The sequence below is a fragment of the Ricinus communis genome, chromosome 3 (genome assembly GCF_019578655.1).
Source record: "Ricinus communis isolate WT05 ecotype wild-type chromosome 3, ASM1957865v1, whole genome shotgun sequence".
Classification (NCBI taxonomy): domain Eukaryota; kingdom Viridiplantae; phylum Streptophyta; class Magnoliopsida; order Malpighiales; family Euphorbiaceae; genus Ricinus; species Ricinus communis.
The window spans coordinates 27,283,401-27,309,060 of NC_063258.1; the positions used below are offsets into that span (position 1 = coordinate 27,283,401).

The 25,660-nt window shown below is 35.0% G+C and overlaps 4 protein-coding genes across 6 annotated transcripts; all 4 read right to left on the bottom strand.

The window, feature by feature from the left end:
* Positions 1-6,951: 6,951 nt before the first annotated feature.
* Positions 6,952-8,432, bottom strand: LOC8268339 (peroxiredoxin-2). The gene is made up of 3 exons (XM_002514227.4): positions 8,196-8,432; positions 7,977-8,056; positions 6,952-7,384 (listed from the first exon to the last, which is right to left on the bottom strand). The coding sequence occupies exons 1-3, from the start codon at positions 8,348-8,350 to the stop codon at positions 7,131-7,133; spliced, it is 489 nt and encodes a 162-aa protein (XP_002514273.1). The 5' UTR covers positions 8,351-8,432; the 3' UTR covers positions 6,952-7,130.
* Positions 8,433-9,693: 1,261 nt separating this feature from the next.
* LOC8268338 (protein NRT1/ PTR FAMILY 1.1) lies at positions 9,694-13,235 on the bottom strand. Of its 2 annotated transcripts, XM_002514226.3 has the most exons (6): positions 13,171-13,235; positions 13,005-13,085; positions 11,951-12,051; positions 11,634-11,851; positions 10,979-11,535; positions 9,694-10,726 (listed from the first exon to the last, which is right to left on the bottom strand). In XM_002514226.3, the coding sequence occupies exons 3-6, from the start codon at positions 12,033-12,035 to the stop codon at positions 9,799-9,801; spliced, it is 1,788 nt and encodes a 595-aa protein (XP_002514272.2). In that variant the 5' UTR covers positions 12,036-12,051; positions 13,005-13,085; positions 13,171-13,235; the 3' UTR covers positions 9,694-9,798. The 2 variants fall into 2 exon arrangements, with proteins under 2 accessions (XP_002514272.2, XP_015571635.2); XM_015716149.2 differs by lacking the exons at positions 13,005-13,085; positions 13,171-13,235 and adding an exon at positions 12,849-12,991.
* A 1,641-nt stretch (positions 13,236-14,876) lies between these two features.
* On the bottom strand, positions 14,877-21,575 carry LOC8268337 (putative E3 ubiquitin-protein ligase LIN-1). Of its 2 annotated transcripts, XM_048372453.1 has the most exons (15): positions 20,625-21,564; positions 19,542-19,775; positions 19,364-19,449; positions 18,120-19,277; positions 17,860-18,004; positions 17,515-17,772; positions 17,109-17,415; positions 16,768-16,892; positions 16,553-16,669; positions 16,218-16,349; positions 16,002-16,124; positions 15,774-15,884; positions 15,557-15,703; positions 15,219-15,467; positions 14,877-15,088 (listed from the first exon to the last, which is right to left on the bottom strand). In XM_048372453.1, the coding sequence occupies exons 1-15, from the start codon at positions 21,426-21,428 to the stop codon at positions 15,071-15,073; spliced, it is 4,014 nt and encodes a 1,337-aa protein (XP_048228410.1). In that variant the 5' UTR covers positions 21,429-21,564; the 3' UTR covers positions 14,877-15,070. The 2 variants fall into 2 exon arrangements, 1 of the variants encoding a protein (XP_048228410.1); XR_007215282.1 differs by lacking the exons at positions 14,877-15,088; positions 15,219-15,467; positions 15,557-15,703; positions 16,218-16,349 and having other exon boundaries at positions 16,002-16,171; positions 20,625-21,575.
* Positions 21,576-22,036: 461 nt separating this feature from the next.
* On the bottom strand, positions 22,037-24,384 carry LOC8268336 (bark storage protein A). Its single transcript, XM_048371640.1, has 5 exons — positions 24,125-24,384; positions 23,221-23,288; positions 22,982-23,137; positions 22,549-22,809; positions 22,037-22,461 (listed from the first exon to the last, which is right to left on the bottom strand). Exons 1-5 carry the CDS (start codon positions 24,330-24,332, stop codon positions 22,123-22,125), a joined length of 1,032 nt encoding a protein of 343 aa, XP_048227597.1. The 5' UTR covers positions 24,333-24,384; the 3' UTR covers positions 22,037-22,122.
* Between the last annotated feature and the right edge of the window lie 1,276 nt (positions 24,385-25,660).

Genomic DNA, 25,660 nt, shown 5'->3' on the forward strand with positions numbered 1-25,660 from the left:
GTCCAAGGTTGATAGCTATCGGATATTGAACTTGAAATTTTGTTTAAACAAGGTAGAGAGCAATAAAATATTGACACCAATAGGAGCTAGATACGTGTAAAACTAATGAAATATTTTTTATATATATGAAACAAAGAAAATATTGTAAGAAAACAACTTTTCAATGTAAGGAAAAGAAAACTTTGACATGGTATCATAGCAACATTTTCCCCTTCCCTTCTCCTCGTTTTGCTTTCTGTGCAGCCAGCGTTGAAGCTGTAGAGAGATTTGTGTGTGTGGTTTTTTCGTTGCCTCCTGCCATTGTGTTTGTGCTGCGAAGGAACTTTTTAGTGATGAAAACGGTGTCGGATGCAGCTCGCTTGCCCTTTGCGACAATTTCTGAGTTTGTTAGTTTGACGAGAAATGTAAGCTCTGTTTCTGTTGAATTTTTCCTTGTGGGTATGTGCGGTGGTGCTTCGTCGGCGACCTTGTGTCTACTGCTGCATATACACTCTTAACAGACACCACGCCCGTCATTTATCATTTTGTGCTGTATTTCTTTCCTTTCTTACTGTCTCAGTCGCTTCAAAACAGTGCTGGAGAAAATCTTGTTTCCAAAGCGTCCAACATTCTTTTCTCTCTCCTTCTTTCTGTTTTTTTTTTTTTTCATTTCAAGAAACCTTACTCTTCTCTTTCTAAACACGAAACCATAAAAACAGAAAATAGAAGAAGCCTTTAGTGCCTATGGCGAGGTTCTCGAATTGAAGATCCGTTCGTCATAGAGATCGGATCTGATCCGACTCGCTTAGTTCGGGCTTCGTCGATCCAAAAGAAAAAAAAAAGAAAAAAGAACTGTTGCTATTTCTGTTGCTATTTTTCTTGTTTTTCTTGGTTGCTGGCTGTTTGATTAACGACCACTTTCCCTTCTTAATCACATCTGAAATTCCCTATCAATATCTTCAATGGCTACTAAAAATTTTAATACAAACCTTCAAGATCGATGATCAGAATAGTGAATACTATATCCATCCAAATGAAAACCCATTTGTCATGTTAACCTCCTCTCAATTAACCGGCAACAACTATCATAGCTAGGCATGATCTATGAAGATGTCTTTGATTTTAAAGAACAAATTTCGATTTGTTAATGTTTCAATTAAGGTTCCTAGGGAAGAAGATCCTTTTTATAATGCTTGATTGAAATGCAACAATCTTGTGCTTTCTTGGTTACAGAGATCTCTTAATACAGAAATTGGGCAAAGTGTAATGTGGTTGGACTATGCATACGATCTTTAGGTAGACCTATATGATCATTTTTCATAAGGTAACCTTATAAAGATCTCTGATCTTCAGCAGGAATTCTTCTCTCTGCAACAAGGTAACCTTTATGTTACTGCTTATCATACCCACTTGAAGATCTTATGGGATAAGATATGTAATTTGAGACCTCTACATGCTTATGAGTGTTCTGCCAATAAATACAGGAAACGAGATTTTATCCTAAAGTTTCTTAAAGGGTTAAATGAAAATTTCTCTGTCCAAAGGTCCCAGATTCTTATGATGAAACCAATGCCCCCTATGAATGAAATCTTTGCTATTGTGATTTAACATGAACGATCTTTGAGTGTTGCTATAGTTTCTTGTAATTCAAATATACTGCTTGCTGGGAAATTCAATATGAATGTTGGAAGTAGAACAACTGGTTTTAATCTTGGACATAATCAACACTTGAAGAATATGAATGGCTTTAGGCCGAAGATAGGAAACCATCAATTTAACCTTGGTAATAGTCAAAAGAGATTTTTTGGCAATTTTGGAATTTTTCCAAACAATGGGGCCAAGAAGCCTACCTGCACTTTCTGTGGAATGTATGGGCATCCTGTTGACAAGTATTACAGAAAGAATGGGTTCCCACCGGAACACAAGGGAGCAAGCAAGAATTTTCCGAGTTCTACAAACCAGGTTACATCTTTTCCTTCTGACAGTCATAATTTTTTAACTATTGAACAGATGGCATATCAATTGAATTATGACAATGATAACTCTTTTAACAAATCTGGTGATGATGGTCCTATTACATTTACAATGGATCAGTATACTAGTCTGATGTCTATGATTCAAGAAAAGGCAGTTGACTCTCAGAATGCAGCCACCTCTCAGATTAATGCTCTATCTTCTGCCTTCGATCCTATTGCTAAAAACGGTACTGTTTTATGTTGTTATAAGCAATTCCACAATAGTAAATGGATTGTAGATTCAGGAGCTACTGATCACATTACTAATTCTCTTAGTTTTTTCAAAAGACATTACAAAGTTTTTGATAAATATGTGAAGTTGCCTAATAATGAATTAGTTCAGGTTACACGTATGGGCACTGTTGAATTATCACCCTCCTTGATTCTTCATAGGATTTTCTACGTACCAAATTTTACCTTTAATCTTATCTCCACTTCGTAGTTAACCAAAAACAACCTTTACTCTCTCATTTTTTCCTCCAACTTTTGTTATATTCAGGACATGAAACTTTGAACGATGACTGGTATAGCTAAGCAAGTGAATGGATTATATCAGCTTTTATAACAAGAAGATGTTGAGAAGTTTTCAAATTCATTTTCTGTTAGTTGTAATGTCGTTGCTTTTACTTTGTGGCATAACAGACTAGGTCACCCTTCTAAACAAGTAATGAAATCTCTTGATCAGTTTCATAATGCTATGATTAATGATAATTGCTTTGAATGTGAAGTTTGTCATCTGGCTAAACAAAAAAGGCCTATTTTCCCTGTTAGCAGTTCTTTTTCTACTTCAATTTTTTTTATCTTATTCATTTAGATATTTGAGGACCATTTCCTACCAAAAGCATATATGGTCATTCATATTTTTTAACCATAGTTGATGATAAGAGCAGATTCCTATGGATCTATCCTATGAAGCTTAAGTCAGAAGCTAGACATTTGATCATTGATTTTTACCATCTTGTTGAAACTCAGTTCTCAGTCAAGATTAAATGCTTTAGAACTGATAATGGCAAAGAATTTAAAATGACCGATTTTGACAAATCAAAAGGGATTGTTCATCAAACTTCTTGCACCTATACACCTCAACAAAACACCAGCATATTCTCTCTGTTACACGGAGTTTAAGGATTCAAGCCAATCTCCCTCTTTGTTTTTGGATTGATTGTGTTTTGCATGCTGCTTTTTTTAATTAACAGGACCCCAACACCAATTTTAAACTAGTCAACTCCTTTTGAGATCCTTTTCAAGGTCAAACCTTCTTATGATCAGCTCAAAGTCTTTGATTGTTTAGCATTTGCTTCTGTTTTACCTCATCCTAAGATAAAAATGCATCCTAGAGCAATCAAGTGTGTTTTCATTGGTTTTTCTAAAAACACTAAAGGTTACGGAGTATACAATTTAGAGAATAAAAGCATTTTTGTTTCTAGAGATGTAACATTTATAGAAAATAGGTTCCCATTTATAGAAAATAGGTTCCCATTTAAAGAGAATTTTGCCACAATACCGTCCAATGATGTTCTTTATCCCTGTTTATCAAAATGAAAGTTCACTTGAAGATTTCAAAAGGGCAGATTCACAATCAGTTGATCCACTCCATTCATTTACTGCTGAAATACTGTCTCCTCTAATTAATTTAGGTACTGTTTCTCAACCCTCTCCCAAACCTACTAGAAATATTCACTTGCCATCAAAATTTCACGATTTTGAAGTTTCTCTGCCCAAACATAGAACCACACCACATCATATTTCTTAAGTTCTATCTTATGACAAGACCTCACCTCATTACAAGTCCTATATATGTAATACAACAATATTACCTGAACTAAAACATTATAATCAGACAATTTCACATACTCGTTGGAAATAAGCAATGGCTGAAGAAATAGCTGCTTTAAAAGAAAGTAATACCTGGGAATTAGTTCCTTTACCCAAGGGCAAGCAGACTATTGGTTGTAAATGGGTGTATAAAACAAAGCTTAAAGCTGATGGGACTCTAGAAAGATACAAAGCAAGGCTCGTGGCTAAGGGATATACTCAAAGGTCTAGCATTGACTTTTTTGATACTTTTAGTCCTGTAGCAAAGATCACCACAATCAGAACTCTTATGGCCGTAGCTGCTGCGAAGGACTGGAACCTTTGCCAGCTTGATATCAACAACGCCTTTTTGCATGGTGACTTACAAGAGGAGATTTACATGGATTTGCCTCCTAGTTTTCAGCCTAAGCAGACCAATACGGTTTGCAAACTAAAGAAGAGCTTGTATGGATTGAAACAAGCAAGCAGACAATGGAATGCAAAGCTAACTGCTGCATTGCATACTCAGAGGTTTAAACAAGTTTGCTTCAGACTCCTCACTCTTTACCAAAGGTACTGGATCAAACTTTATTGCTTTAGCTATTTATGTGGATGACACTGTCTTAGCAAGTTCAGATATGACATAAGTTGTAAAGGTAAAAAGATTCCTTCATGATATTTTCCAAATTAAGGATCTTGGAGAACTCAAATTTTTTCTTGGATTAGAAGTTACCAGGTCCAAAACCGGTATTAACCTATGCCAGAGAAAATACACTTTAGAACTTTGCAAGAAACTGGTTTTCTTGGAGCTAAACTAGTACTGACACCGATAGCATCTACTGAGAAATTGTCTAAAACAGGGGGGCAGGTTCTTCAAGACATTACAACATACAAAAGTCTAGTTGGCAAGCTGATGTACCTAACCCACACCTGACATAGCATATGCAGTACAACAGTTATCTCAATTTCTTCAAGCCCCTACAGATGTTCATTTGACCTCAGCTCATAGAGTTCTCCAATATTTGAAAGGGACTCCAGGACAGGGCTTATTTTTCCTAGCAACAGGTGATCTCTAGCTTAAAGCTTTCAATGATTCTGATTGGGCTTCATGCCCTGATTCCAGAAAGTCCATTAATGGGTTCTGTGTTTTTCTCGGTTCAGTATTGATCTCATGGAAGTCCAAGAAACAACAAACAGCCTCACACTCTTCAAGTGAAGCAGAGTATAGAGCTATAGCTGCAGTGACATGTGAGATACAATGACTTCACTTTCTCCTTCAGGATTTGCAGCTCCCCTTTTCTCCAGCAAATCTGTATTGTGACAACTTATCTGTCATCAAAATTGCCGAGAATCTTGTATATCATGCGAGGACCAAGCATATAGAAATTGATTGCCATCTCATTCGAGAGAAAATTCAACGTGGAGTCATCAATCTTATGCCAGCCCCTTCATCAAAATAATTGGTTGATTCTTTTACAAAGCCCCTTCCTACCACTTTGTTCCAAGCTTCCATCTCCAAGTTAGGCATCCAGAATTTGTATGCTCCAACTTGAGGGGGGCTAATAGAATATTGACACTAATAGGAGCTAGACACGTGTAAGCTAGTGAGATATTTTTTGTATATATGAAATAAAAAAAACATTGTAAGAAAACAACTTTTCAATGTAAGGAAAAGAAAACTTTAATAGAGAGAGTTGGCTGTCGTATGGTTTGATTTTAAGAAGAAAGTTAGCTATGACAACAAGTGGGTGGTTCAATCGATTTGGTTACGACCACCATTACAATTTACAATGATAATGCTAAGCCTTTCCTTGAGCCTGATAAATATATGAAAATGTGTTAATGATTCTGTTTATGACAAAATGCTTTTAAGGCATGCAACTAAGGGTGTGCTAGTTTGAGGAAAAAGTCGAAATGATGCAAATTACATTTGTGCGTTCTGCCATTATCACTTGAATACAGAAAGGTTCACACAGGTCAAATCAAAAAACTGCTCGTCTCACCGATCAGTATATTGCTTGTGAGCATGGAGTAAATTTAGGTATATACTAATTAATCCATCGTAAGATTCAACTTGCAGAATACCAAGGTATTCTTTCAACGAGGAGAGAAGAAATGAGCTTCAAAAGCACTCGTATGGGAATTTGGGAAATATAAACGAGTCCTTTATATCATAGGCAGGCAAGATTCTTGTAAAAAGAGCAAGTTTAAAACTGTAACTTGCTTGAGCTTTTTGAAATAGGCAAAATGATTTCTTTTTTGGGTTTCTTTTTGCTTGAGGATCCATTCACAAGCAGACACAGTAAAAAAGAACCTCGCAGTTCGCAAGATTCATGCTATCTAGGACAAGGAGTACGCTACCAATTGCATCATTTCATTGCACAATCACCTCTAGCGTAAGTTTTGTTTTGCATTTAATCCAATCGACAACTGGTCCAGTCCATTAATAATCTGGTAATCCATCCAAGAAGTATCAATTTTTCTTGGTTTTGGTCCCTTTTTCAAAGTCTTGGGCTTTATCTAAGCTTCTCGGGGATGATCTCCACTTCTCGATATAAAATAATCTGAAGAAAGGTATGGGCTGGAGAAAGGAATCAGTCGCTCTTACAATGGCAAAAGAAATTCTTTGGGACAAAATAATACATGTCACACCGACCTAAACAAAAAAATATATTTAAAATATTATGATTTTTTCAGACATGTTTGGTTTATTGTTTTAATTACTGTAAATTCAATAAAAAAGATTAAGTTCAAATAATGAAATCGGACCGCATTTAGGTCTAAATTTTAAAAACTCAATCAACTAAGCCATCTTTGTTAAAGAGATTCAATAAAGGTTAAGGGATACATTCAGTGGGATTAGATTGCGTAGAACCAGTCCCATTTGGAACTAAATATTAAAAAGAAACAACAGAGCAAATTTAGTTAATAATTTATATTAAGTTTACAGGTTTTTACCAACTCCTATTCCACGCCATATGAATGATCCACTACACTCTTCTGTATTAAATCCAACAAGTTGACAACCTAACAACGTGGCAGTTTACAGCCTAAAACCTTGCTCATTTCTCTGATAACATGTCAATATGACTAGTACCATGTGCCAACTTGTTGTGTTTAATTTACTAGCGAGTATATAAACAGAATACAAGATGCAGACTTCTTTTGCATCCGAAACAAGCAACAGCTCCTTTATTATTACCATTACCATAACCTTCACACATCACATAATGTCCTCAAAGAAAACAGGTATGATTTCTTGGATCCATTACGCTATCCAGGGCCGATTACATTGCATTACAAACAGCATACTAGAAAGACAAACAACATTACTGGTGTAATTTAAAGAGCCTTCAAGATTTCATCAACACTGGATACTGTAAACTCGCCACCTTCTTCAAGATTGGCAGCCTTCACCTTAAGGTCATCAACCAAGAGAGCAAATCTCCTAGATCGAGTTCCTAGTCCCTTCTCTTTCAAGTCAAGCTCAAGGCCAAGAGCATGGGTGTATGTTGCAGAGCCATCAGCAAGGAACTTCACATGCTTGTTCTCCGGGTAAGTTTTGGCCCATGCCTTCATTACAAAGGGGTCATTAACTGCAACAAAACAAATACCCAAAACTACAACCTCAGATGCCAAATTAAACCATGTAACTATACAATCTTTAAATCAAACCACAAGGTTGAAGATAACTTCAAACAAGCAGTAGAGTTTTCCGTACGCACATAGTTGCACTGTACAACACAACCTTTTCATATGAACAAGCAAAAATCATGGCTTATTACACCCGATTGACCTGACTGTTTTACCCTGAACAAATATATGATTGACAAGTAACAGGTGGTTAAACTCAAGTGTAATAAACCCAGAGTAAGCAATAACTTTCCTTCATCTCACATCATATAATTGATTAATCTTAGACCGCATTAAAATACAAAGGCGTAAACTTATATGTTACACTCTTCCAGAATAAATTCCCAATCAATTACATGCAAACACATCTGACTCTGAGTTCTGAAAAGTGAAACCTGCATCAACTTTCCCTCAATGTAATGTAAAGTCGAAATATTACGAACAGAAATCAGAAAATCGACAAAGACAGACCAAATAGAAATATAAAAATGATAACAATTATCATCATCATTATTGGTATTATTATTAGTATAGCCAAATGGACATAATCTGTACCGCTGAGGCAAAGAATTTCAGCAACTCCCTTAGATTTCAGCTCCTCAGCTTTCTCGATAAAACCGGGGACATGCTTCAAGCTATATACAACACAATAGAATACACGAAATCAAATCACTCAATTTTTTCCTAAAAGAAAAAGAAAGAAATAAAAATGAAAATACCTGACTTTTTTCTTTAAGAAAACTGAATATCGAGGAACGGCAGATTAAATCATACCTGCAAGTAGGAGTGAATGCTCCGGGAACACCGACAATGACTACTTTTTTACCAGCGGCGAGAGAGTGGATAGAGACTTGTTGCAGCTGATCTTGCTCGTCAAAGTAAGCAAGAGTTCCATCAGGAAGAGTATCTCCAGCTGCGATCGGAGCCATTAGCTTAATCAACACCGCAATGCAGAGTCAGCGATTAACAAGGGAATAGCCGTCTGTGTGACTGATAAGAATTGGGACAATGTGTATGTATATATACAGAATGGTTTGTATCTATTAATTGCATTTGAGAATGCTTTGACGTCCGTTTTTCCTCCTGTTAATTATAAATTAAAAGAGGTCAAATTTTTTTAAGAATTGAATAAATAATAAAGAAAGAAAAAGGAAATTAGGATGGGGTGACCCGGCTGGGAAACGAGAGTCTCATTAGAGACGCGGGGTTTTGGGGATTAGATCCAATCACACGCTTCCACGTGGGAGGAAGCTTCGATTATCTTCTTCTGTCCATTTTTTTTTTTTAATTTTTTTAATATCAAATATCTCAATCTTTTTCACAATAAGATTTTATTTGAGAAATCAGGATGCCAATTCTCTACAATTTTGAGAAACAAAAACAGAAAATGTTTATTTTAACGCCATTTATCTGAGTAATGAAAAAATATCATTATTCACAAATAAAAAAAGAAGCAGGGATGGTAATTTAGCACTATTGACTGAGGTCTCAGTCTCCCATTATCTTTTTCTTTTCTTCCTACCATATCTTCAATGGTTGAAATATCTAAATTCCTTCTGAAAATCATTGAGGCAGAAGAACTGAAACGTATATAGAAGTTTCTTTTCTGTCTTCTTTTTCCTGCTAAATCCACTTTCTCATAATTGCCAACAGAAAATTTGAACCAAATCAATATTAGACAATATAAGTCATACTGTATAACATGGCTGCTGAGTTCGATTGAAACTAGCTAGCCAGGTCGTCATGCGTTAACTGTAATTAGCTTAATGAGCTTTTCTTTTCATTAATGGGATGCTTCTCAAGAGATTCTTCAGCTAGTGGGAGTTCCTCAAGTCTTCGCATCAATTAATTTGCAACTCTTGTAACTCATCATACACATGGGAGTTTAAACACAAAGACTTAGACTTTGAGAATCTCTTGCTTATTATTTCCGCTATTACATATTAATATATTTTTTAAAATTAAAAAAAATTTAATTATTATTTATTTTAATTTTGTTTCTGTATTATCAGGTATAATAAATTCTACAAAATCTATTAAAAAATAGTTTAATCTAATTTAATTAATTTTTAAGTAATATTAAATATTTTCTTAATCCATGAATTTGCCCGTTTAACTTTGTCTTGTTTTATTCGACTTGTTGCAGGAACCTAAATGTTCCATTTGGAATACACAAATACAGCGTAAAAAGTGCTTTCAGATAAACCCGTCATTGTCCCATGATTTTTGTGAATTTAATTCTTCATTTTATATTTTTATAAATCGTAGTATATATCTAAAATGCCGATATATTTACCTGACTCAAATCATTAATTAAGCTAAGTTGGTATGATTTAAGCGGACATGTAAAGAAAAATCCAAAAGCTGATTGTACAAATCAAACAGAAGCAAATTTGATTTGAGACTCCACAGTTTTATCCATTTCTTCTTCGTCTTCGTCTTCTTCAATGGCCTCCGCCACATCCGAAATCCTGAGGTCCTCACTTCCATAAGCTCGACTACATATCAAATAGTAGAACAAGTTCACCACACTAAGACCAGAAAGAAGCCAGTAGTAATAATCGTAATGACCCTTGTTGAGATTATTTGATACCCAACTCACTTTCTCATCATTATTGCTTGTGGCATGACTCAGAACTCCTACTATAAGACTCCCTACTAAATTCCCAAATGCCATACCGAGGGAGAATAAAGCCACCCCAATGCTAGTCATAGTCTTTGGGAACTGAGAGTAGTAGAACTCTATTTGTCCGATTGCATTCAACGCCTCGGCTAGTCCTGTAAGGCAATGCTGAGGCACCAACCACATTGCGGACATGTTCACTTGACCTTTAGGCTTGTCTGCAAGTCCTTCATTAAGTGCCGTTGCACGCCGCTGGTGCTCTACTGCCCCTGCCATTGCAGTAGCTAGGCATGAGAGTGCTAACCCCATTCCCATCCGCTGCTTATTGGTTAGTCCTCGAGGTCGTTTAGTGATTTTTGCTATTCTTGGAACTAAAACCTGATCGTAGATGGCAACCCATATCGTCAAAGTTAGGATTGTAAATACACCAAAGGAACCTGCTGGTATTTTGGCCTTTCCTATAAATCGTCTGTCCATGGTTTCTGCTTGGAGCACAGGGAATGCCTGCTGGCTTAATGTAACTGAGATCATGATGCCAGTAGACCATATCGGCAGGACTTTCATCAATGCTTTTAGCTCTTCTACTTGTTTAACTGTGCACAGATTCCATGGATCTACAGCCAATCCATCACTATCCAACTCCTTGTCAGGATTTCTAATTACGCAAGCTTTGTTCAGAAAGCTGAAAAATAACAACAAAAATAAAATTAGTATTTTACATATTTGGTAATTCCAATGCACTGCACACTTCATAAAAGCATATGCTCCTTCGTAAGTCATCACCGGGATGACAAGCTCGCGAGTTTGAAACCCAGCTGGAGTTTAATTAATTTAAAAAAAATAAGAAAATCAACTCAGAATCTCATAGCATTTTAGTATTTTGATTTGAATAATTTTGAATCAAAATTTCTATTTGATTAATGAAGATATGTACCTGAGTTTTTCTGTTGGCACGATAAACTTCGAACCCTTGTGATAATACCACTTATCAGAATCATACGGTGCCAGAGAAAGGTTTTTTTTCTTCCATGTTGCAGCAATTACTTGAGCAAAACCAGAAAGCAAGCTTTTATCAGCCTTCAGTTTGATATATCGGGAAGAACCCATGAGGAACATAGTAATTGACAAGAGCATAAACCCAACTGGAACTCCAAAACCTATAACCCAACCAGCTGCATCTTGTATAGCGACTATGAATATGACCGAAACCATGACCGATATCCCAACTGAAGCATAATACCAATTGAAGAAGCTTTGCAATGTCTTCTCGTTTCTTGGGTTATTCGGATTATCAAACTGATCTGCACCAAATGCTAAAGAACATGGCCTAATGCCACCAGCCCCTATAGCCATCAGAGCAAATGCGGAGAGAAGAAACAACAACTGTGCTGCATTTGGAGATGCGCAGCCTTGTAAATTCCCATCTATTTGGTCACAATGTGGTGGCCTTGCGCTTGGAATGATAGCTGTTAGCCATAACAGAATTATTCCCTGCAACGACAGCATATATAAATACACAATTCTACAAGAATGTTGAGTATTGATTACTTTGTAGGATTGGAAACGAGAAAGCATATCGATTTGCTTACAAGAATACTGATTAATGTTCCAAGCACGATCACAAGAAACCGACCCAAGTAGGAATCAGAAACGAAAGCTCCTAAAATAGGTGTAAAATATGAAATGGCTAACCAAAGAAACAATATAGTAGCTCCAGTAGCACTGCTTAAATTATATTCATTTTGCAGGTATACGATCATATTTGCATGAAGCCCAACTCCAGCAACTTTTTCAAAGGCCTCATTAGCTGCGTTACCAAGAATAAGAGCGTCACGCACTCGATTGAATTGAAATGAAAATAAAAAATAAAGGGGACATACAAAAAAAGAAAGAAAGCAAGTACTACCTATGATAAAAGGCATGGTCCTGAGGCCACCCTTTTGCCGTTTAATTTCTCGGGTTTTTTTGGTATCATCTGAGGCAATCTCCATTGTTGCTTTCTTCCCCCTGCAACGAAATGGTATTCTATGACTGTGCACATATATAAATTGAAAGAACAAGAACAAGGAATTGGATTTTAGAGTAAGAGGGTGGAGATTACAAAGAAGCTAATCATTTTGGTTTAGCATCAAGTGCCTGTGCCTATATATGTTCCAACTATTATACGGTTTTGGTTTTTTCACATTACATATGCAAAAAATATTTTAATCTTATTCTTCGGTATGTCTTGTATAACATTATATATGTTTTGGAAGTTTGATTTTCAGTTTATTAAATTGTTCTTCCATTGGCATCATCGGCACCACCATTGCCAATAAATCTCTTTAATTCCCAACTCTTCTTAGCTACCACAATCCCGCATGGTGCCACCATTTCTCACTGCTGCTATAATTCAGGAAACATCACTACTAACCATTTAATCATTATAGTTATAAAAGTTTTCTACTGTTGGTACTATTATCAACACACTACTAATAATTAATTAATATTTTCACCGCTGCCAATAATAATGAAATAATGGTTATTCAAGACTGTAACCTTCTCTTTGCAATAAACATGGGAAAGAATACAAATCTAAGTTGGTAATTGACAAAAATAATATGTCCTTTTCAACATAAAGAATATATAATTTGAAGCATCTCAGTACGCAGAAAAGTTCAACTGCAAAAAACTTAACGCAACAGGATTTTCTTTTATTCAATCGTAATAGAGATGAAAATGGCAGAAACTCTGTTGGAAAATCGATTATTCTGGGCTGGAAAATCACATATTTCAAAGAAGAAAAAAAGGCTTTAGGTGCTAACCTGTGCAAGTGCAAGTAGATATCATTTTCACTAAATTACACACATAAATTTGAGAAAGCAACCCAACTTTTGCCAAGCATCTTTCTTCGATATATTCACACACTACAGCTAATGAACATAAATTATCGAAACAGAGATAGAAAGCATATAGAATACCTGCTATATATTCAATCTCAGAAACTCTGCTGTAAGGAAGAATGCCTAAATCTCTGTTACAATATACAAAAGAATGCAAATCTGCACCCACCAATAGGAGTCAGTTTCACACAAATGGGAAATTACAGAAGCATAAGCATGTGTTGATATTCCTGAAACTAATTACCATTGGTTGCTTTAAGGCAGTTAGTGGTGGTTTCATTTATATTATGGATTGGATGGTGCAATATGTACAGTTTCTTCATTCTTAACTTAAAAGGTAAAAACTTTTGGAGAATTAATTATGTTAATAGGGAAAAAAGAATTTAGATAACCATATACGTTATATTTATTATATATGTATGTGTTTATCATGTGGAGAGTAGTCGTTCCTCGTTTCATTCAACTGCTTTTTGAGGTTAGGTCAGGTCTTCATATGCTTATTGTGTCCAGAAACTGGATAAGTGCCACATTCTTTACTTTTGTTGTTGTTATTACCCCTTTTTTCTTTTGTTGTTTGCTGAATTTTGAACCATGGCACCCAGCTATGTCAGAGGGCATTTCACTAAGTTACTTTACTTGCATATGTGAATAAAAGTTTAATTAAAATATCAAAGCACAGACGAGATAATATTTTTTTTGCAAATATAATTAGTAAAATTTAGAATTCGAATTTTGGGTATACAAATATTTTAAATTCTTAAGATAGTGTTTCACCACGCACAAAGATTTTGCCTCGTTCACTCTAAATTATTTTAGATTATTAGATTAAATCAACACTTTAATAAAGAGGAATCATGCTTCAAATAAAATTTAACATTATCATTTAATTTAAAATTAACATAATTTATTTTTATATTTTTTTAATTTCTTATATTGTAGTATAATATTGTCTTAAATTTAGACATAATATTAATTTTATACTTTCAATTGTAAATTTAATCTATTTTTTATAATTTTAAAATTTAGGTACCATGAAGGCATTAACTATTACATATATATATATATATATATATATATATATATATATTTTTTTTTTTTTTTTTTTTTTTTTTTTGCGGACATATATATTATCCTAATCTAATCCATTTTTTGGATATTTACATTCTCACGGAAGAAAATAGCCACAATACAAATTAAATATACATATTCTTTAATTCGAAAAGTAAGAATGTACTTATTTATTTAAAAAGACTGTGAATAAAGTTTAATCTACTATAAATTAAAAAATGCAATAAATTTTTAATAAATAACAAAATAAATACTAAATCTAATATTTTAATATTATTTTCTAATAGAATTTTGGGTATTTTAATTTTTTTTTAATTGAGAAAAAAAACATAGTTAATATGCTATTTTTAAATATTAAAATAATTAGATTAATAATTTGTTAGTTGATATATTAATTATATGTGTATAAAGTAGTTTCAAACATATAATAAGTAAAACATTATACATCATTACTATATCTATTTTTCAAAATTATTAACACATATAAGGAAAAGTATGCATCACTATGCTTTTATATAAATCTAGATTTATGAACAAATAAGAAAAACCAGTGGTTTTCTCGGGGTCGATAAATACTTTGGCGGCTAATCTATCGTCACCGAATATAGTTCTGACATGTTTTAAAATGTTGCAAATGCCGTCGAAAAGTTTATACTTCATAGTAGGTAAAGAGACGACACGACCATTAGTGACAATAGGAGACACTAAATTCGTCCCTAGAAGTAAAGTTCAGCATGACAACTGGTGACGTCGTTTAAAGTTTCGTCGCTAATTTTTCTTCTCAAAATTTAAAGGTCGAAGTCTAGGCTGCACTGAGGTTTTCTCACATCAAAGTTATTATTAAATAAAAAAGGAATTAGTTTCGGTAAAAATGCAGTAACGAGTTCAAAAGCTGCCTCAGGCGGAAGAATCCTTTTCCATTGTTTCAGTTTCAGATATATACAATTTCAACGGAGTTTTGTTATATAAAGGGTGCAAATGAATCTCAATTAAAAAATAATAACAATAATAATCTCTCCTCTCTTCTTCCAAAGAATAATAGTAAAATAAAGAATTTCTTTCAACGTCCTGAATGGCTAACTCAGTCCCCATGCCTGCAAAACAGCACAGTGTTTTGATAGTGAATTTAGAAAACCACAGAAGATTTGGATTATTGCATTTGTAAATGAGATATCAGAATTGTTTGATGGCAGGAAAATGCAAGAAAAGGCTGAAATCTTTTACCTGAATTCGACCATCTGAAGTTCCAATGACTAACATCTCTTCATTACTATCAAGAGCCATGCAAAGAATCCTAGCCCCTTCTGTGCCAGTTTGTAGAGTTTCAATTATGCTTAGCTTTTTCTGATCCCAAATTTCTACATTTCCTCCTTTAGACCCTAAATAGATTAGCTCGGAGCTTACTGCAATGGCTCTTACTTCCAGCGTAGTTGGCAGAGAGCCAGCCGGGCCATAATTTGAAGCATTCCAAATCTTTAACAGACCAAAAGAACTAGACATTGTTAGCACTGAAAGAGAAGAGACAATTCAAACAAGAAATAGTCTTTTTTTTAAGATTATACCTTAACAGCTGCTCCATCTAAGGCAGAGCTGGCTGCATATATCAGTCCATTGCCAACTTGCAATGCATGTATGGGATTTGCTTTTCCTAATAATTTTCTTGATCCATGTTGAATGGTAACGAGTGTTCCTGTTGCCAAATCAATTTCCTGAAAGAGGCACTTTAATTCAGAACTTCAATTTGCAGAAAAGAAAAGGAGAGCAGCTGATGCAAGATACCTGAATGCTACTATCATGACATCCACAGTATAGCTTTCCTTGTATAAGAGTTAAGCACTTGACATATTTATTCGAATTCAACAATTTGGATCCTCCATTCCATGAGTGAACCTGACAGGAAAAATTGAAAACCATTGTTCGCTTATCTTCAATTATGCCGTTCCTTTTAACTGTAAAGACAATAAAACTTCCCAGCAAAGGAAAAGATGAATGACTTTAAAATGATACCTTAACACCAGCACCCTGCGGAATGAAGCAGGAAATGCTATTGGCTACTACTAGACTCTGAACCTGGTCCTTCATATCATGTATTTGTACACAATGCAGTTCTTCATTGCCAATGGACCAGACCTAATCATCACAATTAAGAAACATTCGTATATATCTGGAAGTTTTTCCTGTAACCAAATTCGACCAGAGTGAAAAGAGTTAATTAGAGCATACCCTTGCAGTTCTATCAAGTGAACCACTATACAGTCTTTCTCCTGATTGTAAAACTACCAAGCTAGTGACTGCCTTGGTATGCTCTTTAATTTCTTGGATGAGATGAAGAACACTGCCTCTACCAGTCCAAATCTTCAGGAAGCGCAAAAAAGAATGTTTTTGAGCTCAAATTTCACTAAATTTCATCCGTGAGTTTTGAGAAACATTTTCGGCTAAGGTTAAGGAAAGCTTATTTTGACAGACATTCACAATCAGAAACCATAGAATTTGGAAAAATAAATCAGGAACCATAACGTATCTTGCCATGCCACAATTTAACTAGAAAGATAATTTACCTTTATGGTTCCATCTGAATGGCCAGAAAATATTTTGTCTTTGAAGCAAGTAACAGAAAGCACTTCTCCATTCTCAGTGCAATCTGCTTGAGCGAGTTGTTCATGATTCCACAATTCCTGATGGCCAACAAGCACATTATTTTTTTCTTTCATTAAATCTCAAATTTTTGAAAGAAAAAACACAAAATCATAATTTTCTGGAGTAACAAGCTTACAGCACTGGACTCGTGTCCCTCAGACAGTATTTTCAGAATTTCAAGTGCCAAGGGAGAGGATTTCTTAAGTTCTCTCAGACCCTTCTTAATATCCCTCATGTAGGAAGTGAGATCTCGGAGCCCCTCTAGATTCACAAGGTCAAGCGTGTAAGTTTTTCAAGTAAATCACGGGGTTCAATTTAGATACAATGCAAATCCTGATAAACTGCTATAAAATAATCATTCTCCAACGGATGCATCATATAAGGAAAATTTAGCATCCCATGGAGCTTAACCTTTCGCATCTTGTTCTGATTTCTTAAAAAGAAAATTCACTTCATCTCAAATCAAGTACCACTTACCAGGGTCATTTATGAAGCTTTTTAGAGCAAGCAATGCAAGGACTTTGTCTTCTGTGTCCTTTGCCGACTTGAAAATTGTGATGAAGCATTTGAGCAAACAAACTCGGGCTGCTCCTCGTATCCCTGTGTCTGGAAGAACACCAAGCATATGTACGAGCCATGTTGCGGACACAAAGCACGCTGAACGTAAATCTGCATTTCTGCTCTTTAAACCTTCCGCTAAAGCCTCAAAGATTAAACCAAACTCATGGCTTATTAGAGCAAATGCCATTTTTCTTTCCCAATTTTCAGCTGCCTGCTCTTCTTCCTGCAGATATCAACAGAAGCAGCAAAATACCTGGCACAGATTAAAAATGGAAAAGATAAGCAATTTCAAGCTGTTAATTAGCAATTTACGGAAGCAGACCGATGTTTCTTCAATTTCTCCTGACAGATTGCCTAGCTTCTCCATGCGTGTAAGATTTCTGTAACTTTTGCTAAGTCCAGCACGTTTCAGAAGAATTGCTCTACTAAGAGACTTCCCGGAGGCAGTGAACCTTCCTTGCAATGACACAATGGTATCTGCAGCTGCAATTTGAGCAGCAGTAAATTCAGATTTTCTGAGGCATGAAATGAGGGTATCTATCGCCTCCTCTCGGTAAATGCTCATCTTTCTCGGCTCAGCCTGCCATGTTATCATTTAGTGCAATCAGCCATCATACAATTAGATTTGTCCATAGTTCATTATGTCCAGCAGAAGAAAGAGACATACCAGAAGATCAAGCTGGAGTAAGAGACCAGCCACAACAGGACATTGATCTTGAAGAGCTGTCTGCAAAAAACTAACAAGGCTGTGCATTGTACTTACAGGACCTTCATCCTTAATAATGTGAAGAACTTGTTCACTTAATGTCCTCCTAAGGAAATATCAAAAACTAAAGTTTACTGTTACAGGCCTAAATCAAAGATTCACGGACACAAAGTCCACAGATAACACATGCATCTAAGGCTTGAACTTGAGACTGAATGTACCTGTTCAATTTGACTAATTCAGAAAAGAAGAGAACTATCTCAAATCGTTCTCCATCAGTTGCGCTCAAGAAGCTATCCAAAACTGGAGCCAATTCAGCTTTAGCAGATATTGTGTTTCTACATTTCCCATGTTCTTGCATGCATCTTGATAAGATCCCAACTGCAGCGATTCGCTCCTCTGCGCACTCGGCTTCCAAACAGCCAGCAATACTTTTGATTACTTTGGTTGAAACAATGGCATTGACGATTGAAATAACAATACTTTCTTCACTACTGCTGAGGATTTGTCCAAGTAGGAGCACAGCAGCTGTTTTGGGCTTCAAACACATCTTGAGCATATCTTCTTTCTTCTTAATGACTGTTAAGAGAGATTCCACCAAGTCCATCTCTAGTAGACTCATTGTAGAAGGTCTTAACAGATATATCAGTACAACAGCCTCCCATAAACCATTCTTGAAAAGAGCCACAATGCATTCTACATCAGATTCAACTCTTGTTAGTGTCTGGACCACACCTTTATCCCTCGACCCCAATTCAGACAAAAGAAAAACTGTCGCTTTCAACACCTGTGGATCGAGAGAATTGAAAAGGATCTCCACAAAACCATTAATAACTGGAGGTTTTGAAAGCATACTTTGAACATCAAGGTCCATATTAAGTTCCTGCCAGAATTGCTCAATTCGAAGGACTGCCATTTCAGACTCGCTTAGAATTTCTGACATACAAAGATCGGTAATGGCCTGTCGCAGCTCACTCATTGTGCTATCAATCGCAGATTGACTAATTACACTATTAGGAGAAGTAACTGGAGAAATTATTGTTGATTTGAAGTTTGGCTCAGTCTTCTGTGGTGCAGTTTCAGACTGGTTTGAGGCGAATTCAGGATTCTGTTCTCGCCAGCTTGCAACAAGTCTTTTGAGTACATAATTTGTCTTGGGCAGTTGGTTGCTATGCAAAGCCTGTCGCGTAATTGGACATGTTGAGTTTCCTCTGCTTATCCACTCTTGAATTGCCCTTCGTTCATAAGTCTGTCCTGTTTCAAGAGTCACTGGATCATCGAGCAAATGGCTTGTAATCGGACAGACAAAGTCCTTAGGAGGTGTATGTTTTCCGGCACCTGGATGGTTATCTATATCTCCCATTACATGATCTGTAGAACTAATGGTGACAGAAAGATTCAAAAACGTGAGCGGAGTTGCAATGCACAATCTAAAGTTGATGAGGTTACTTTCAAGAAAATATACCTACTAGAATCAGCAATTATAGGCTGTTTTTGCTTCTGGGTTTGTCTTTGTCTATGCTGAAACAATGGCAATTTTCTATCTTTTACCTACAAGACAACGAGAAAATATTTATAACCAAAAACAGCAGCATTGTTAAATCAGTCAAGAATTGTACTAAATTCTTGTTAGCAACGATTACCTCAAGTTCGGCTTCAGATTCTGAAGAAGAAGAATTAACCATATTGTCATCCAGAGAAGACTCCAATTCAGAATCAGAAATTACAGCTGGCGATGTTGTCAGTGCCCTAGAGTAATGATTTTTGAGAGTTTTTGCAGATACTCTTCGAGGATTTGATGAGGGGGGAAACTTGGATCTGCTGCTGCCACCGAAACTAAAGAATTCAACTGATCTTTCTCCATCAGCCCATATTGGCTGCGAAAATTGAAAATACAAGGAAAATAAAGTTAATAGCTGCTAGAAAACAACACTGAGCTTGGAGTTGTCAAACAGAGACTTTTTGTTTGACTATGTAAGAAAACAAACAAATTTAGCAAGAAACATGCCAGTTGATCGTCCTATCCAGTCACTTTGACAAGAGGAAACTCGCAGGCCATTGTAATGAACTTTTCTCTGCAATTAGTTGGAGCTTGAACGGTTCAAAGAATCCAATTAATACTTTGTCTCAGATGATGCATAGGACGAAAGGAAAACACAGAACAAACAATGGAAAAAAAGAATAATTATATATATGGTGGTTGTTTAATTATTCTTATAAAATTGGCCTACATAATGCCAAAAATGATTTTTATTATTTTTTGTTTTTTTTTTTTGAAAATCAAGTTGACCTTCTAATATCATTGGCCCGTATGCATCTCATATCATATGTGAGAAATTAACAAATTGACTATTGCCAAGCGTATGCAATGTAATCATTATTGTGTTGAAGAATTAATACAAGAAAATGGTCCAACTTTGTCACGTAGTCCAATTTGGGTTTTAGGTTGACCTACTCAAATAATTGATATGATAATTAAAAATACCATATTTAAATTATTTCTTTGTCTTGTTGACACATTCAAAGCAAAATCCAATAAGGTGAATCTAACAACAACAAAAAGCAATCTACTAAAACAAAATTTTGCTTGTCTAAAGAAAAAATGGAATATGTGAAGAGAATTCAAATGCACCTGATGGGATTAAAGATTGAATTATTTATGAACTAATTGGTAAAAGAACAACCAATTTATAATGAAAGATTAAAAAAAAAATATGCAGCATTACATTATACCGTCCATTCTTTAATCCGAGTTCCTCTGTTTTGATCATTTTATCTTCGCTGCCATTCAATTTATCAACTTTCCCTGTCTCCTTCAAGATTAACGATGGTGGTGTAATTACTCTATTTTCGTCATTGTTCTTTAAAATCTCCTTAAAGTATTGTGCATAAACTCTGCAATTCTCATCAAGCACATCATCATAACTACCTTCTAATTCCCTGAATTCCAACGCTTGCCCTCCACTCATTTTTGACAACAGTTTCGAGCTAGGAAGAATAATAGAGACATCACAAGCCGAATCTTCATCTCTGTCATCGTAGCTCATGTTCATTGAGAAAGAAGCTGATGATATTCTTGATCTTTGTTCATTAAACCAATCGAGAACTGGTAAAAGATGCACTAAAAACAGTTCCTGGAAAATGAGAGGAGCTATCTCGGACCGTGCTAATAAAGGATCTAAATAGAAGATGTTCAGGAGGCTAATGGAGGCATTAGTGGGTTGTTGTGTAAGGCTATAAAGAAGGGAGAGAAGGAAAGAAGAGAATGGGGTTTCAGGGTATGAGAGGAGGAGACTTTCTGCGAGGCGGAGTGAGGAGGATTGAACAAAAGGGTTTGTAGCGGAAAGGGCTTTCTCAAGAGTTTCTAAGGCTAGATTTAAGGGTTTAACAGAGGTGGTTTTGTTGGAAGGGGAGGTTCCGTTTCGGAGAATGGAGAAAAGATGGCGGCGGAGGTCGGGTTGGGAGAGGGCTTCAGAGAGAAAGGAGGAGATTTGGTGGAGGATTTGGGATGATGTGGCGGCGGTTGTCATGGCGGTGGTGGAGCATGTATGGTAAGAGTTTGAATGTGCGTTTACGGAGTAAAGATGTGGAGTGGGAAACTGACGGGAAAACCTGATTTTATTTTAATTTTCAGTTGCTGGCGCGAAAAGGATGGGGCGGACGTTGTTAAGTCTGAAATGATTAGCTTAACCTCAGCTTTATTGTGCTTTTAATATCAAACACAACTGATTGTACCATTCCCGCACGAAATAAACAAAGGTTGTTTTTGTAATTTTATTAGCTTTGAATTTTGGCGGAAAGGTTAGACTTAGTCGGAGGAAGAAAGCCAAAAGGGTTGGGACCCTCTTGCCGCCCTTGCCGGCCTTAACCCAGTATCAGCATTTTGCTTCTTCCACTTGTCACTGGATTTTCTATCATATTATCGATGGCATGATCAAATCTTTAATAGGTTTTAGTCAATTTTTTTGGGTTATTCTTAAGACAGCATACTCCAGCATCACCATTCCAAAACTTATTAATTTTTTATTCTCGCATTTTTGTTTAATCTGATTGACACTTAATCATTCAACAAATAGTTTATTTATTAGAAAAATGTTATATATGTCGTCCAGGCCTTGATTTGGCCATAGAATATGGCTTAATTATCAATTTAAATTTCCATTTATTTGTGTAATTATCAACTAAATGATGGAAGCCAGTCTCTTGGAAGAATTACATGACTAATTAAGCAAACAATAAAGCAATGAATCTAAGTAAAGCAGCAACAGAATTTTGAGCAGCCAAAGAGGCAAAAATACCAGCTTCATTTGAAACAGCAGAACCCCCACCTGCTAAATCAGACAAAGCCCTGATAGCGATGAAAGGTGTACGCTGCTGTTGACAGATCAGGGCGACTGCTGCACTCTCCATATCAATTGGGGTTGCATTGAATTTGGAGTTCAGGAATTCGCGATAAGCACTATTGTCGACAAAAACATTTGCACTGACCCCCTTTTTTACTCTCACCACTACAGGTGTTCTTGGCAAGCATGTTGAATTCACACATCCTTCTAACTTCAGTCCCTACATTGTAGAAAACAGAATTCTTAATACCAATGAGCTCGATACATTTATATATTGCAGTTTTGCGAAATGTAGGAGATGAAGAACCTGAACTTTCTTCGCGATTTTGAAGTAATGTTTATCAACAGGAACCCAGAAGGCATGCTGTCTAACTTCAGGAACTCCATTTACAGGAAAGATCTCTTCAGGTTGGTACCAGACATTGTTTAACAGGTTATCTACTGATTGCTTGCCAAGTTTGGTGTCAGTCTTGTTGTTGTAATCAGAAAAGTCGAGAAAACCTATTTTCCTGGTATAGTCTCCATTAGATTCTAAAGGGAGTTGATCGTCAGGCCCATCTCCGTACCTCTACTCATGTATTGAAGTCACAAAAATTTATTTTAATTAGGATCTAAGTACACCCAAGAAAGGAAAACTTTTTATATGCTTTTTTATAGCAGAAATTCCTTGGAGAGTTTTTTTTTTTTCTTTTTTTGGGTTACATTAGAGGAATTCTTTGATCACAGAAGTTATATTTTACCTGCCAATTCCAAAGGCCAGTGTGAGCCCAGTATTGAGGGATAGTCACATCTCCAATCTGGAGAGAAGGATTTGCATTTCCTGCAATTCCATAGTGTACAACGCCATTTACCTTGAATAGACTTAGCAGTAATTGTGTAGTTACACCTGCATTTAGCTATTTGAATAAGAAAATTAGAACAAAATAAAATTCAAAGTATGGCATGATATAAAAGGAAGATGCATCGAATATTAACATACCATGCTTAATCCTGTCATGACAATTATAACCTTCACATTTTCCACCTTCCCTATCCTAAATCTTCTCCCTGTGAAGTAAAAAAAAACAAAGAGTTTAAAAGATAATATATAACAAAGAAATTATTGTCTAGCGTTGGTCTATATTTTCATAGATACACCAAATTGATAATGCATATTCATTAATTTTAAATAATAAAGCATATGTTAATCATTTAAATATAAAATATAAAATACTCGTATGTACGTATCATTTTCCTATAAATTATGATATATAAATCAAGCCTAAATAAAAACTTTTCATATTTACCTCATTGTTAGGAAAGGTATTGTTCTAATTTAATATAATTAATAAAAATTTCTTATTTGTATTAAACCTCAGCTTTCTATTTCTTTTAGAAAAAGAAAGCCAATGATAATTAGAATATAAAGAAGAGGAAAGACAATATCAAATATTTAATTGTATATATGCAGGATTTTAGAAGTGCCATAAAAATTTGCATTATGCAATAATAGAAGGTAATCAAAAGGAAAGGGAATAAAATAGAAAATAAGTTAATTCTAATTATATTTGGCAATTAAAATTTTTTAGAGAAAAAGAAAAATAAAAGAGAAATAATTCTTTTCCATTCCTCTTATGAAAGTTGAAATTAATTATATTCCAATTTAAAGTGTAAAATATATTTGAACTCATAAAAAAATTAATTATTTATTTTTTTTCTATGGTTTAATAAAAATTAAAATCCTAATTTTTCTCCCTTTATTTTAATGATTATTGTAACTAAATATAGAAAGGTAGATGTATTTCTTTTCTCCCTTGAACTCTCTTTCTTTTCCTATGAAGTATCTTCCCTTCTTCATCGCCAAGCATAATGAGGAAAAGAAAAAAGAAAAGCATAAGATTTACCTGAAAAATCCAAGTAGGGAACTTGAGCATGAGCTACAAAATTCTGAGACTGAAGAAGAGGATTCATCTCAAAGGCATTGGGCACTACGATACCAAAATATGGACCTTCCTCATTCAATCTGTCAATCTTTCTCATAGCATCTCGAGAAACTTCTGCGTAAGCTGTACCAATTCCGACGAACAAAACAAGAAAACCCAATCTGATCATTTTCTTTGTAATATCAAAGAACTCAAGTACCCTTTTTATCTTCAATGTATCATATATATAATCTAAATGAAAGAGAGAGATGTTTTAGTCATTCAAGAAAGATACGTACCTAATAAATAAAATATTAATTGAGGTTGAAGATTCAAGAGGTTGAATTGCACTGTATTTTATGTAGTTAAGTGTATTAGCAAGTTAGTATTGTCTAATCAGGAAAGTTAGCATTTGGAATCTCACGACAATTCCGATTTTAGCGGGGCCTCGAATTCTCAATTGTGGCCTATTAGTCCGTCTGATTGACAAAATCAGAATTCTCACAGCAATTATTGGCTTATATGTATTAGTTTTAAATAATAAAATATGTATTAATCATTAAATATTAAAATATAAAATATTTATATATATATATATATATATATGTCAATCTTTTATTAGTTATATTGTTTGCACCGAGAATAAATAAAAAATTTGAAATTTTTTCACATTATTTTCTTTTTAATACGTTGGAGGTCATTTTTTTATAAATTTGCATCGAGATTGGTAGATAATAAATAAATAAATTTAAATCCAAAAATGATTAAATTCTATCAATTGAATATTAGATAAGGAGGAACTAAATTCTCTTGCCCTCTTGCCCTTAAAATATTACCACTATATGGGCATGTGATTTGAATATGTTACTAGACTAATTGGATTGAAACTACCAAGGAGGGAGGATATATATCAACTGGCTAGATGATGTATACATCGTACATTATTTTTTTAAAAATTCTTTATCGTCTCATTTTCATGCAAGTCTACTTTTCTAGGAGAAAAATACAAGTTTGAATATATATATATGCGTGCGCGCGCGGGCTTTTCTTTTTGTCGTTCCGGTGCCACTAGTATATATGTATAAACAAAGGCTCATTTGTTTGTGAGGCCAAATCATATCCATGTATCTGATTAATCCTATTCGAAAAAGGTACTCCGCCACCTTTTCTTGACGGGAGCTCGTTGTTTTTTCATTTCCTTAATTGATTTCCTTTTTATTTGACCTGTCTTAGCCTAAACGTTTCAAACACTATTTAATAAAAAATATATATATATCATGAAAGAATAGTGTCGAATTGATCTGCAGCCCACAATAACCAATTCTTTTACATTCTATTGTTTCCTTTTTGTTTTATGGGAATTTGTATTTACCATCTTCAGTGGATCTCTACTCCTTTTCTTTTTCTTTTCCTATTAAAAAGAAAAATTGGTGAAGTTGAATCTTTCAGTTATTCTTGAAAAATGATCTCAATGTACCACCAGACTAGGACTCTCTACGGTGAGTATTGTTATTTGGC